General features: G+C 40.0%; 1 protein-coding gene and 1 non-coding gene across 6 annotated transcripts in view; both read right to left on the bottom strand.

Annotated features, from left to right (window-relative positions):
• Window positions 1–15,150, bottom strand: part of WDR20 (WD repeat domain 20) — an 81,768-nt gene that overhangs the window by 5,520 nt on the left and 61,098 nt on the right. For all 5 annotated transcript variants that reach the window (XM_058162730.1, XM_058162732.1, XM_058162733.1 and 2 more), the window contains one exon: window positions 1,987–2,901. In XM_058162730.1, coding sequence (XP_058018713.1) covers window positions 1,987–2,901 — 915 coding nt within the window. The remainder of the gene's footprint in view (window positions 1–1,986; window positions 2,902–15,150) is intronic.
• TRNAI-AAU (transfer RNA isoleucine (anticodon AAU)) lies at window positions 11,312–11,385 on the bottom strand. Its single transcript has one exon. It is a non-coding gene; the product is annotated as a tRNA-Ile (tRNA).

The following is a 15,150-nucleotide window of genomic DNA, read 5'->3' as shown; positions in this document are numbered from 1 at the left end:
TAACAAAACACTGAGGAAAAGGAATTTCAAGAAAGGAGGGATACTTGTGCTCTGGGTTGGTTGTTTTCTTGCAGAGATTTCATTACTCAACTACATAACATAACTAGTACAACATCACTAGCACTGATGATGTTACCTAGTTTGAGTAATGACACATGTACAAGAAAACAACCAAGCTCAGAGAGCACAAAGACCCATTTCAAGCCTGAGCTACAAATATTCTCCTGTACTGGCAATTTCAACAAACAGTCATTTTCCCATGAATACATGTCCCAAGATAGTGTTGCAGGATCTGATCTGAGTTGATCACCAGGACCAAGGGTTTGTCTTCCAAGCTTTCGGATTTGTGCTGGAGCCCATCTTCAGGGAACTTCTTTCTAGCTAGATGGACTGAAGATGGGCTCCAAAGGATAAGCTAGAGATAAGTTTCCTAAAGATGGACTCCAAAGGATAGGTTAGAGAGAAGTTTCCTGAAGATGGGTTCCAGCACGAGTCCAGCTCAGAAGACAAAGTACCTATTCAAGTAGTCCTGGACTTATGACCAGTCATTTAGCAATTGTTCAGTGTAAAGCAATTTCCTCCAGCATCTTAGTTCAAAGATATGCATTTTATTCATTCAGGCATGCTAGTCCCAATTGTCGAGGATTATTTTTGACTATCGCTGACAACACCCATGAGATTACGTAAGAAAAATTGTTGAGATCCAGTGCCTGTAAAAGATTGTATCTGAAAAATCTCAGGATTAGTGGCACTGAATCCTAAAGGCTTAGAATTCTTCTCAACTGCTTGAGATTCAGCTATATTTTTAGACAGAGCTGTTGCAGAAAATAATTCCAAATTTTTCTTTTCTTTTATCTGTTGATCAGACTCTACTTGCACATGAGTGGTTTCCATCTGTTTTATAAAAAAAGAGAGGAAAGTTTAAAGATAAAGTAGATAAGATTTGATCATAAACATTTTCTAATTACAATTAAATTTTTCCCTTTTATTTTGATCCTATACATTAAAAACTTTTGAGCAAAAAGGGTAACAAACTTGCTAGTTATGCAACATTTTAAATAAAGTCCCATGCAGACTACAGATTCAACATTGGGTGAATTCATGAACAGATCCATGTACAGATAGTCCTCAATTTATGACTGTAATTGATCCTGGAATTATGGTTGTAAGCAGTGGTCATTAAGTGAGACACCACATGACCGTGCCTAATGTAGGATCTTTTTTGACGGCCATTAAGTGAGTGCTGCATTTGTTAAGCCTACACAGCAGTTGTTAACTGAATAAATAAATGTGAACTGGTTACAATCATGTGACTGCAGGCTGTGTGTGCGGCCACTGGAATTTCAAAAACAAGTTGTAAGTACCCATGCAGATGGGGACTGCAGCCAAGAAATTAAAAGACGCATTTCAAGCCTGAGCTACAAATATTCTCCTGTACTGGCAATTTCAACAAACAGTCATTTTCCCATGAATACATGTCCCAAGATAGTGTTGCAGGATCTGATCTGAGTTGATCACCAGGACCAAGGGTTTGTCTTCCAAGCTTTCGGATTTATGCTGGAGCCCATCTTCAGGGAACTTCTTTCTAACTAGATGGACTGAAGATGGGCTCCAAAGGATAAGCTAGAGATAAGTTTCCTAAAGATGGACTCCAAAGGATAGGTTAGAGAGAAGTTTCCTGAAGATGGGCTCCAAAGGATAGGCTAGAGAGAAGTTTCCTGAAGATGGGTTCCAGCACGAGTCCGAAAGCTCAGAAGACAAAACCTCTCATCCCTATAATTAGCCAGACTCCTTCCCCCTCCTTTGATATGTATGATTATTTTGCAATTATATTATTGTATTGATTTCTTGCATCTATTCTTTCCTTTTATTAATTGGTTTAGCAGGTTTTTTAAAATATGGGTGGGATATCACTCTTAAATACCAGTTGTAGCACCAGATTACAGCTCATTCTCTTTAAATGCATTAACAAAAAATATGTATTACCTGCTGTTCACTTTCTGTTTGAAGATTTTTTTCCAATTCTGTAGCTAGTCCATTTTTGCTTACTAAAGCAAGAGTAACTGGTAAAGGTGAAGAAGGTTGATGGTTGCTGTCACAATTTGCCTCTTCAGCACATTCCAGCTGTGTCATCCTAGAAAATCTATTTATAGGAGAAGATTCTGAAGACTCTTGGTGCCCATGACCTGGATTTATTCTATAGTGCCGTGATAATCCTCCTTTTCCTATGTAGGATTTTTCACAGTTCTGACACTTAAACAATTTTGGCCTCAGGTCATAGTTAAAGGGGTTAAATAATTCACATATTTCCTTTACTTTGTTGCATTCATCATCGTCTAAGCTCAACTCAGAATAGTCATCAGAATCAGATGGGTGACAGTCTGCCAAGTCTTCTGTTTTAATAAATTTGTAGTCCTTAACTTTATATTTTGGAGGGTAAGAAATCCGCCCAGAACGAGTTGTCACTTTCAGAGATTTTTTAATCTTTTGTTCTTTTGGCTGCTTTCCCTCATTTACAAGGGTTTTTGCTGAACAAGTTGGAACCAAGGAAACATTTGAAGAATCTTCTCTATCTTTTGTAATGGATTTATGTTTCTGCCCATGTGCAATTATTTTACTTACTGGTACTTGTCCAATGGGATGCAGGGACGCTGGAAGAAGTAGTTGAACTGTAGGTTTAGAAGAATTACGTAAGAAAAATTGTTGAGATCCAGTGCCTGTAAAAGATTGTATCTGAAAAATCTCAGGATTAGTGGCACTGAATCCTAAAGGCTTAGAATTCTTCTCAACTGCTTGAGATTCAGCTATATTTTTAGACAGAGCTGTTGCAGAAAATAATTCCAAATTTTTCTTTTCTTTTATCTGTTGATCAGACTCTACTTGCACATGAGTGGTTTCCATCTGTTTTATAAAAAAAGAGAGGAAAGTTTAAAGATAAAGTAGATAAGATTTGATCATAAACATTTTCTAATTACAATTAAATTTTTCCCTTTTATTTTGATCCTATACATTAAAAACTTTTGAGCAAAAAGGGTAACAAACTTGCTAGTTATGCAACATTTTAAATAAAGTCCCATGCAGACTACAGATTCAACATTGGGTGAATTCATGAACAGATCCATGTACAGATAGTCCTCAATTTATGACTGTAATTGATCCTGGAATTATGGTTGTAAGCAGTGGTCATTAAGTGAGACACCACATGATCGTGCCTAATGTAGGACCTTTTTTGACGGCCATTAAGTGAGTGCTGCATTTGTTAAGCCTACACAGCAGTTGTTAACTGAATAAATAAATGTGAACTGGTTACAATCATGTGACTGCAGGCTGTGTGTGCGGCCACTGGAATTTCAAAAACAAGTTGTAAGTATGAAAAATCATAAGTCACTTTTTCGATGCCTTTGTAACTTTGAATGACCATTAAATAAATGGTTGTAAATTAAGAACTACCTGTAGTAAATTTTGAAGAGTTACAACAAAAGAACAATTGACTAGCTCACACTCAGACATGAGTAATTTTAACTATGGTTTGCTCAATACACCATGTTTGCATTGTCCATAGCATATTCAACGCAAAGCAAATATGCCAAATTATAACTTAATGCTGTAGTGAATGAACTCAGTCTCTCTTTTCAGTGGGCTTTTCAGTGTAGAATACTGAATTAGCTAGATTCTATTAGAGCCTATTCATACGTTCATTCAGTTTCAAGTACAAGAAACATGTCAAATAGGAAGAGGACACTGTAGAATCATACACTTGGAAGGAATCTTAAGAGGGTCATCTAGTCTGGCTCCTCTTTAGTGCAAAATTTCCAAACTTGGGAACATTGTAATATGTGCACCTCAACTCCCCAAAATCCCCAGCAAATATGAGTAGAATACTGAAAATTGGTCTACACATCTCAAAGTTATCCAGATTGGGAAATACAGCCCTAGGACGTTTCTGACAGATTAACTACTGGGTAAAATGGTCTAAAATGGACAGCTAACATCAAAACATCATTAAAAAGGACAACAAAAGAACAATTGACTAGCTCACACTCAGACATGAGTAATTTTAACTATGGTTTGCTCAATACACCATGTTTGCATTGTCCATAGCATATTCAATCCAAAGCAAATATGCCAAATTATAACTTAATGCTGTAGTGAATGAACTCAGTCTCTCTTTTCAGTGGGCTTTTCAGTGTAGAATACTGAATTAGCTAGATTCTATTAGAGCCTATTCATACGTTCATTCAGTTTCAAGTACAAGAAACATGTCAAATAGGAAGAGGACACTGTAGAATCATACACTTGGAAGGAATCTTAAGAGGGTCATCTAGTCTGGCTCCTCTTTAGTGCAAAATTTCCAAACTTGGGAACATTGTAATATGTGCACCTCAACTCCCCAAAATCCCCAGCAAATATGAGTAGAATACTGAATTAGCTACATTCTACTAGAGCCTATTCATATGTTCATTCAGTTTCAAGTGTTCAGTAATAAAGTACAAGAAACATGTCAAATAGGAAGAGGACACTGTAGAATCATACACTTGGAAGGAATCTTAAGAGGGTCATCTAGTCTTGCTCCTCTTTAGTGCAGAATTTCCAAACTTGGGAACATTGTAATATGTGCACCTCAACTCCCAAAATCCCCAGCAAATATGAGTAGAATACTGAATTAGCTAGATTCTACTAGAGCCTATTCATATGTTCATTCAGTTTCAAGTACAAGAAACATGTCAAATAGGAAGAGGACACTGTAGAATCATACACTTGGAAGGAATCTTAAGAGGGTCATCTAGTCTTGCTCCTCTTTAGTGCAGAATTTCCAAACTTGGGAACATTGTAATATGTGCACCTCAACTCCCCAAAATCCCCAGCAAATATGAGTAGAATAGTGAAAATTGGTCTACACATCTCAAAGTTATCCAGATTGGGAAATACAGCCCTAGGACGCTTCTGACAGATTAACTACTGAGTAAAATGGTCTAAAATGGACAGCTAACATCAAAAACATCATTAAAAAAGGACAACAAAAGAACAATTGACTAGCTCACACTCAGACATGAGTAATTTTAACTATGGTTTGCTCAATACACCATGTTTGCATTGTCCATAGCATATTCAATCCAAAGCAAATATGCCAAATTATAACTTAATGCTGTAGTGAATGAACTCAGTCTCTCTTTTCAGTGGGCTTTTCAGTGTAGAATACTGAATTAGCTACATTCTACTAGAGCCTATTCATACGTTCATTCAGTTTCAAGTACAAGAAACATGTCAAATAGGAAGAGGACACTGTAGAATCATACACTTGGAAGGAATCTTAAGAGGGTCATCTAGTCTGGCTCCTCTTTAGTGCAAAATTTCCAAACTTGGGAACATTGTAATATGTGCACCTCAACTCCCCAAAATCCCCAGCAAATATGAGTAGAATAGTGAAAATTGGTCTACACATCTCAAAGTTATCCAGATTGGGAAATACAGCCCTAGGACGCTTCTGACAGATTAACTACTGAGTAAAATGGTCTAAAATGGACAGCTAACATCAAAACATCATTAAAAAGGACAACAAAAGAACAATTGACTAGCTCACACTCAGACATGAGTAATTTTAACTATGGTTTGCTCAATACACCATGTTTGCATTGTCCATAGCATATTCAACGCAAAGCAAATATGCCAAATTATAACTTAATGCTGTAGTGAATGAACTCAGTCTCTCTTTTCAGTGGGCTTTTCAGTGTAGAATACTGAATTAGCTACATTCTACTAGAGCCTATTCATATGTTCATTCAGTTTCAAGTGTTCAGTAATAAAGTACAAGAAACATGTCAAATAGGAAGAGGACACTGTAGAATCATACACTTGGAAGGAATCTTAAGAGGGTCATCTAGTCTTGCTCCTCTTTAGTGCAGAATTTCCAAACTTGGGAACATTGTAATATGTGCACCTCAACTCCCCAAAATCCCCAGCAAATATGAGTAGAATACTGAATTAGCTAGATTCTACTAGAGCCTATTCATATGTTCATTCAGTTTCAAGTGTTCAGTAATAAAGTACAAGAAACATGTCAAATAGGAAGAGGACACTGTAGAATCATACACTTGGAAGGAATCTTAAGAGGGTCATCTAGTCTTGCTCCTCTTTAGTGCAGAATTTCCAAACTTGGGAACATTGTAATATGTGCACCTCAACTCCCAAAATCCCCAGCAAATATGCCAAATTATAACTTAATGCTGTAGTGAATGAACTCAGTCTCTCTTTTCAGTGGGCTTTTCAGTGTAGAATACTGAATTAGCTAGATTCTATTAGAGCCTATTCATACGTTCATTCAGTTTCAAGTACAAGAAACATGTCAAATAGGAAGAGGACACTGTAGAATCATACACTTGGAAGGAATCTTAAGAGGGTCATCTAGTCTGGCTCCTCTTTAGTGCAAAATTTCCAAACTTGGGAACATTGTAATATGTGCACCTCAACTCCCCAAAATCCCCAGCAAATATGAGTAGAATACTGAAAATTGGTCTACACATCTCAAAGTTATCCAGATTGGGAAATACAGCCCTAGGACGTTTCTGACAGATTAACTACTGAGTAAAATGGTCTAAAATGGACAGCTAACATCAAAAACATCATTAAAAAAGGACAGCAAAGAATGTTCTTTCTGCGCCAACTCAGTAAGCTCAAACTGCCCAAGGAGCTGCTGATTCAGTTCTACAGAGGAATTATTGAGTCTGTCATTTGCACCTCTATAACTGCCTGGTTCGGTTCTGCAACCCAACAAGAAAACACAGACATCAGAGGATAATTAGAACTGCAGAAAAATAATTGCTACCAACCTGCCTTCCATTGAGGACCTGTATACTGCACAAATCAAGAAGAGGGCCGTGAAAATATTTACAGACCCTCGCATCCTGGACATAAACTGTTTCAACTACTACCCTCAAAACGACGCTATAGAGCACTGCACACCAGAACAACTAGACACAAGAACAGTTTTTTCCCGAAGGCCATCACTCTGCTAAACAAATAATTCCATCAACGCTGTCAAACTATTTACTGAATCTGCACTACTATTAATCTTCTCATAGTTCCCATCACCAATCTCTTTCCATTTATGACTGTATGACTATAACTTGTTGCTGGCAATCCTTATGATTTATATTGATATATTGACCATCAATTGTGTTGTAAATGTTGTACCTTGATGAAGGTATCTTTTCTTTTATGTACACTGAGAGCATATGCACCAAGACAAATTCCTTGTGTGTCCAATCACACTTGGCCAATAAAAAAATAATAATTCTATTCTAATTGTTTCAAGACATCCATATGAAAGAAAACTTACAATGTGTTAACTCATGTCATCATTGGAGAACTCAACAGTTTCAAAGCACTTCCTGATATCTACCCTGAGCCATATTCCTTTGGAGTTTTAACCTACAGATTCAGGATTTCCTCTGGTAGGCAATGAAGAATAAGTCCACCACTCTTCTGCCTGATAGATCCAGGGGTGAAATCCAGCAGGTTCTGGAGAACTAGTAGCGGAAATTTTGAGCAGTTTGGAGAACCAGCAAATACCACCTCTGGCTGGCCCCAGAGTGGGGTGGGAATGGAGATTTTGCAATATCCTTCCCCTGGAGTGGGGTGGGAATGGAGATTTTGCAATATCCTTCCCCTGCCACCCCCACCAAGCCGCACCACGGCCACCAAAGCACGCCCACAGCACCGGTAGTAAAAAAATTTGGATTTCACCCCTTCAGATATTTGATCCTTAGTATCGTGTTTCCCTTCTCAGTTTTTTCTTTCTTTCTTTTGCAAGCTAACGTGCCTAATTCCTTTATTCATTCCTGAAAGGACTTACGCTTCCAGTCCCCCACCCCCCACCCCTACCCTCCTGGTAGCCCTGCGCTGAACTCCTTCCAATTCCTGATTGCTTTCGAAATGTGGTCTCCAGAACTGGATATATAGCGTTGCAAGCGGAAACCGATCAGGCCAGAAAGCGAGAAGGGGAGGTGTGACTTTTCACGATCCATGTGAGCCTTTAAGCGAGGTCCAGTTGAAACAAGCATCAGGAAAGCGGGATTCAAAACCACGCCAGGGTCATCTAGTCTTGCTCCTCTTTAGTGCAGAATTTCCAAACTTGGGAACATTGTAATATGTGCACCTCAACTCCCAAAATCCCCAGCAAATATGAGTAGAATACTGAATTAGCTACATTCTACTAGAGCCTATTCATATGTTCATTCAGTTTCAAGTGTTCAGTAATAAAGTACATGTCAAATAGGAAGAGGACACTGTAGAATCATACACTTGGAAGGAATCTTAAGAGGGTCATCTAGTCTTGCTCCTCTTTAGTGCAGAATTTCCAAACTTGGGAACATTGTAATATGTGCACCTCAACTCCCCAAAATCCCCAGCAAATATGAGTAGAATAGTGAAAATTGGTCTACACATCTCAAAGTTATCCAGATTGGGAAATACAGCCCTAGGACGCTTCTGACAGATTAACTACTGAGTAAAATGGTCTAAAATGGACAGCTAACATCAAAAACATCATTAAAAAAGGACAGCAAAGAATGTTCTTTCTGCGCCAACTCAGTAAGCTCAAACTGCCCAAGGAGCTGCTGATTCAGTTCTACAGAGGAATTATTGAGTCTGTCATTTGCACCTCTATAACTGTCTGGTTCGGTTCTGCAACCCAACAAGAAAAACACAGACATCAGAGGATAATTAGAACTGCAGAAAAAATAATTGCTACCAACCTGCCTTCCATTGAGGACCTGTATACTGCACAAATCAAGAAGAGGGCCGTGAAAATATTTACAGACCCCTCGCATCCTGGACATAAACTGTTTCAACTCCTACCCTCAAAACGACGCTATAGAGCACTGCACACCAGAACAACTAGACACAAGAACAGTTTTTTCCCGAAGGCCATCACTCTGCTAAACAAATAATTCCATCAACGCTGTCAAACTATTTACTGAATCTGCACTACTATTAATCTTCTCATAGTTCCCATCACCAATCTCTTTCCACTTATGACTGTATGACTATAACTTGTTGCTGGCAATCCTTATGATTTATATTGATATATTGACCATCAATTGTGTTGTAAATGTTGTACCTTGATGAAGGTATCTTTTCTTTTATGTACACTGAGAGCATATGCACCAAGACAAATTCCTTGTGTGTCCAATCACACTTGGCCAATAAAAAAATAATAATTCTATTCTAATTGTTTCAAGACATCCATATGAAAGAAAACTTACAATGTGTTAACTCATGTCATCATTGGAGAACTCAACAGTTTCAAAGCACTTCCTGATATCTACCCTAAGCCATATTCCTTTGGAGTTTTAACCTACAGATTCAGGATTTCCTCTGGTAGGCAATGAAGAATAAGTCCACCACTCTTCTGCCTGATAGATCCAGGGGTGAAATCCAGCAGGTTCTGGAGAACTAGTAGCGGAAATTTTGAACAGTTTGGAGAACCCGCAAATACCACCTCTGGTTGGCCCCAGAGTGGGGTGGGAATGGAGATTTTGCAATATCCTTCCCCTGGAGTGGGGTGGGAATGGAGATTTTGCAATATCCTTCCCCTGCCACCCCCACCAAGCCGCACCACGGCCACCAAAGCACGCCCACAGCACCGGTAGTAAAAAAATTTGGATTTCACCCCTTCAGATATTTGATCCTTAGTATCGTGTTTCCCTTCTCAGTTTTTTCTTTCTTTCTTTTGCAAGCTAACGTGCCTAATTCCTTTATTCATTCCTGAAAGGACTTACGCTTCCAGTCCCCCACCCCCCACCCCTACCCTCCTGGTAGCCCTGCGCTGAACTCCTTCCAATTCCTGATTGCTTTCGAAATGTGGTCTCCAGAACTGGATATATAGCGTTGCAAGCGGAAACCGATCAGGCCAGAAAGCGAGAAGGGGAGGTGTGACTTTTCACGATCCATGTGAGCCTTTAAGCGAGGTCCAGTTGAAACAAGCATCAGGAAAGCGGGATTCAAAACCACGCCAGGCGCTACAATTCGCGCTCACGACTCCCTTTACGATTTCCCGGGAAGCGCATCAACGAATATGGCGGGCTTCTAACCTCGGACAGAAGGGGGCCCGCCAAAGGAAGAGGCTTTGTCTCGGATCCGACCTCCTGAGCTCCATCCTGCCCCGGCTGCGAAGGGCTATGCGGGGTGCCGACCGTCGGCAGACGAGACCCCGAAGGCGAGGCAGAAGTCGCCGGGCTGAAGCTCAGAGCCAGCAAGAGGGGATGGGGCCAGGGGCTGCCTTGCCCTTGAGGTAATAATACGGCAGCCCCGGCGGGACGACGGGCCCCGGCCTTCTCCGTCGCCTTTCCGACCGGTGGAGGGAGCCCCTCGTCTTGTAGCTTTCCCGGGACGCCTCCAAGAGTCATTGCCTCGGGCGCCCGCTGAGGCTTCCCGCGGGGGAATTCAGGGACAGAAGTCCACAGGCTCTCGGCCGGAGGGGCTGGTGCTGGACCTTCAGCAGCAGCAGCGTCGCTTCTGAAGCCCTGAGAAGACATTTTAGGAGGGAGGTGGTGGAGGGAAAGGCGGCATCTCGCGCCTCAGGAGTCGGGGGACTCGGGGAACACCGGAGCTGGCGGGTACGCTGGGCTCGCTGCGGCACGTCACGGGAAGGGCGGAGAAGGAAGTCGAGCTCAGCCGAGGGACCAAATCTGGTGTCGTGCCGAAGAGCGTCGTCCGGCGTCTCCCGATCCGAAAAGGAGCCGAGTTCAGCGGCCTTTAGAAACGATGGCCGTGAAAAAGAGAAACGACTGTTGCGTTTTCCTTGTCTTCTCTTAAGATTGTAACTTAATTTGCGAAGACAACCCAAAAACGGCACTGTTAAAGATACAAACGCCCATTCAGTTCATATGACCGTCATGGGGTTTTAAAAATCGGACACCTTTTAATTTATTTTATTTTATTTATTTTGTCACACAGTATATATAAGCATAAGCATGAAGTAACTATACAATATATAAGCATATATAAAAGTATGAGTATGTAATAGCTATATTAATTAGATATAACGAAAGGAAACAATAGGACAGGAACGGTAGACAAGCTTGTGCTCTTATGCACGCTCTCGTTTTGCACGGAGAGCTATTCGGTTGTAAGTCTGGGAGAGGGTTAAACATGAACACACACACACACACACACACACACACACACGATCCCGAAATATCAATTTAATTAAAAGCAAGACAGACTTGCTTTCGAAGTATATTAGTTCGTTTCTTGAAGATGTATGCCCAACTGTATTATTTGAATTACAACGAAAAAGGAAACATCCCGATGGCCCGTACGGGGATCGAACCCGCGACCTTGGCGTTATTAGCACCACGCTCTAACCAACTGAGCTAACCGGCCATCTTGTTAAAGCGCTCTACTTTACCTTCTTTCTGTTATTAAATCTCGACAACAAAGGGGGCGAAATACCTATAAAGATCTTCGCTTTCTTTTTATTTTAATTTTCCCTTGTATAACTCAGCACTTCACATCTATAACTTATTTATGTGATCTGTCAGACTACAAATCCCACACCAGAGCAAAGGAAAAGCACATACGGCAGCAGATTCTTTAGCAAATAATGTTATCAATGCTATAAAAGAAAAGTTCATAGCTAATTTCTTCACAAAATGGGTTTTTTTTGCAGCAGCAGCACACAGCTTCAAAGTTTGAATTTTCAAATTTCCATTTATACATTTTTTTCAATATATGGAGCATAGGAAGCAAAGTGAATCAATAACACAATACATTTAAGTTAAAATCCCTTCAGTCCTGGTTCTACAATGAAATAACCTATTACTAGTATCATATAGTTAGTGCTAGTACTAATTAGTGTTATTTCATCTGTTAAAAATATCAAACCCACTGTTATTTCAGTCCTGCTACTGAATTTAAATAAGCAGTGTTCTCTTAAGCATGTTTACTTATTACTAAATCTCAAGGAATCCTTGGAGATTTATTTCAGTCTGTCCTAGTTTATAATGCCAGTTTCATGATCTTGACCTACAACCACTTGTTCAGAGCTACAACCCACCAGCCAGGTAAAAAGTGACTTAGCACCATTCGCCACACTTATGCCATTGCAGAATTCCCAGTCATATGATCAAAATTTGGATGCTTGGCAGTATGTATTTATGATGGTTGCAGCATCCCAGAGTCACATGATCAACATTTGTGACGTCCCAGCCAGTTTCCAACAATCAAAGTCAATGGGAAAGTTGGATTTGCTTATTGACCGTGTGATTTACTTAACAACTGCAGTGATTTGCTTAACAACTATGGCAAAAAAAACAGGTGTGATTCAGATGTGATTCACTTAACCATTTTGTTTTCCTGCGCAAGCTGCACTGGCTACCTGTGGTCTTCCGGGTGCACTTCAAAGTGCTGGTTACCACCTTTAAAGCGCTCCATGGCCTTCTGTTACCATATGCCTCCCACCGACCGGTGCGCTCCCATAGAGGGTCTCCTCAGGGTGCCGTCAGCCAAACAATGCCAGCTGGCGACCCCCAGGGGGAGAGCCTGCTCTGTGGGGGCACCTACCCTCTGGAATGAGCTCCCTCCTGGACTCCGTAAACTTCCTGACCTCCGGGCCTTTCGCCGCGAGCTGAAGACGTATTTATTCTTCCGAGCAGGACTGGCATAACATGGGTTTTAAATTGGATTTTAAACGGGGTTTTATATCATGTCTTTTATAGTTTTAATTTGGCCAATGTTGAATAAGTTTTTTAAATGGGTTTTATTGTATATTGTATTGTATTTTTATCTGGCTGTTAACCGCCCTGAGTCCTTCGGGAGAAGGGCGGTATAAAAATTAAAATATTATTATTATTATTATTACTATTATTATTGTTGTTGTTGTTGTTGTTGTTGTTGTAAATTTTGGTCCCAATTGTGCTCATAAATTGATGACTATCTGTAGCAAATCCAGGGAATTGTGGACACCATGGAGTTAAGTACAATTCCTGACAACTACTTGGGCAGAAGTGTGCAATTTTCTTCAAAGCATTATAGTAATGCTTTGGCAGTATTTTTGATATTTTTCAGTCTCATTTTACACTAATGCCCTGATGATCTTCCATCAGAGTACAGTATTAAGTGGGTCAGTCCTGTTTCCCCATTTCATTTCATTCAAATAAGCCAGGTTTTATCTCTTGCGGAATGAGACCCAATTTATTTAGAATTGTGCTTTGAATCATTCACAGATATGATAGAAGCAAAACATGAAAGAGAATAAATGTAATGCTTAGAGAATGATTCACCAGTGAGCAGGGACTAAGGCAAGAAGGCATAATATCCTTTTGCCTGTTTCATGTATATACCAGTAGGAATAAAAGTATGAGAAATTAGATGAAAATATTAATTCATACACTTTGGTATGCAGATAATACTGTATGGTTACCTGAGAATCCAAAAGAGTTGCAATGAATGTTAGAACAGATTGTACGATGCAGCCAGAAATATGGATTTGTAAATTAATGTATCAAAGACCAAGATACCTGTTTGACAGGTAAAATGGAGTGAATGGAGTAAATAATACACAAATGGTGAAAACTGAGAGCAATCAAATACATTTGTGTATGTTGGTAGTGTAGAGTGTGTTTGTAAAAATGGAGAAAAAGAGGAGGGTTTTTAAGATTTATAAATGCTGGTAGAAAGGTAAATGAGCAGCCTGTGATTTGTTGTAAGAAATGTTTGTTGAAAAAATTAAAATGGCTGTATTTGAACATTGTGAATTCTCAAGTTTCCTCTTTCCGAGGAATTCGGAATGTATTCAAGATAGACAGTGATGTATGTATGTATGTATGTATGTATGTATGTATGTATGTATATGTATGGGTGTAGATATATAATAAGCCTTAATGGGTCCTTTGGAGCCCCCCCAAAATAAGAGTGGGTCTTATTTTCAGGGAAATATTGTAGCATCTTTGTTACCAGTATATATGTGTACATTATTGTAAGCAGGCAACAGAATTTTATTTTTAATGTGTGCCAGTACGCCCATAGTAAAAAAATGACCCCAAAAATGACAATAAAGATTATCTATCTATATAAGAGCATGGTTTTATCTACTCAGTAGTAACAGTTGTCCCAAAAGGTAAATGCAACTGGAGCTGGTTATTTAATGGGTTATTTGAATGGTACAAGAACCAGTAGGGTCCAGAATGAATGGATTCTGAATGAACATAGGTCAAAAGCAGTCAATACAAAAGAAATATTTTTTTATAGAGAGAATGAATGAGGACTGAATAGCAAATTGAAAGTTTAAAGGAAAAGTGAATAGGTAAAGACTGGAAGAGGACAACTGGAAAAAAGTTCGATTGGATAGAATTAATGAAATCCTCAAAGAGGTTCAACAGGCAATATATGAAGTGTATGGACAGTGGGAGCAATGATATTTTGCAAAGATAGAAAGGTATTGAGCGGTGTTGGTGTGAACTAGATTGCACTTTGCTTTAATCTGCTTTTCCTCGTGCCTTTGTCATAATATATATACATAATACATTTACATAATACAGCTTACCTCAAAGGGGATAACAAAATAGGAGTGTACAATTTATTGGGTTCCTAGTACCATATGCTGCACTTAGGTCTGCAAATACCAAAAGCAGAAGTACACCTGCAGGAGAGTTATGTCTCCACGCCATTTGATACCGCCCCGCCCCATCCGTATCTCTTTGACCATTTCCAACCACCAAATGATGGACTAAAAGGGAGTTTGGTCGATTTCCACGCCACGCTACACTAAAACATAGTGGGTTAGCTCACTATTTAATAGGCGGCTGGAACAGGGCTTATTCCCAGGAAAAACATATTCAACTCTGTTGCCTCCTTAACTAGTACCAATGGCGGATTTCCCCCTAAAACAAAAACCCGTACTGCATTCCCGAACTCGAAACGGGAGGGACAACCGTGAGAGACCCTCCTGAGACAGTCGTAACGACTGAGAATGCGCAAAGCCGAGAGGAGCTGGGAGCCGGCGGGCGAGCAGTAAATTGAACACTCCGCATGCGCAATCCTGAAAGCCCGCAAACATGAATCCTGCCCTTCGCCTGCCGCAGTCAATAGGAGAGGGCGGAGGTTAGTAACTGCGCTTGCGCCACTCTGTCAGAGGTCGCGCCGCTGTGA

The sequence above is a fragment of the Ahaetulla prasina genome, chromosome 1 (genome assembly GCF_028640845.1).
Source record: "Ahaetulla prasina isolate Xishuangbanna chromosome 1, ASM2864084v1, whole genome shotgun sequence".
In the NCBI taxonomy this organism is placed as follows: domain Eukaryota; kingdom Metazoa; phylum Chordata; class Lepidosauria; order Squamata; family Colubridae; genus Ahaetulla; species Ahaetulla prasina.
The sequence above is the reverse complement of the archived record's forward strand: the minus strand, read 5'-3'. Positions and strand labels throughout refer to the sequence as shown.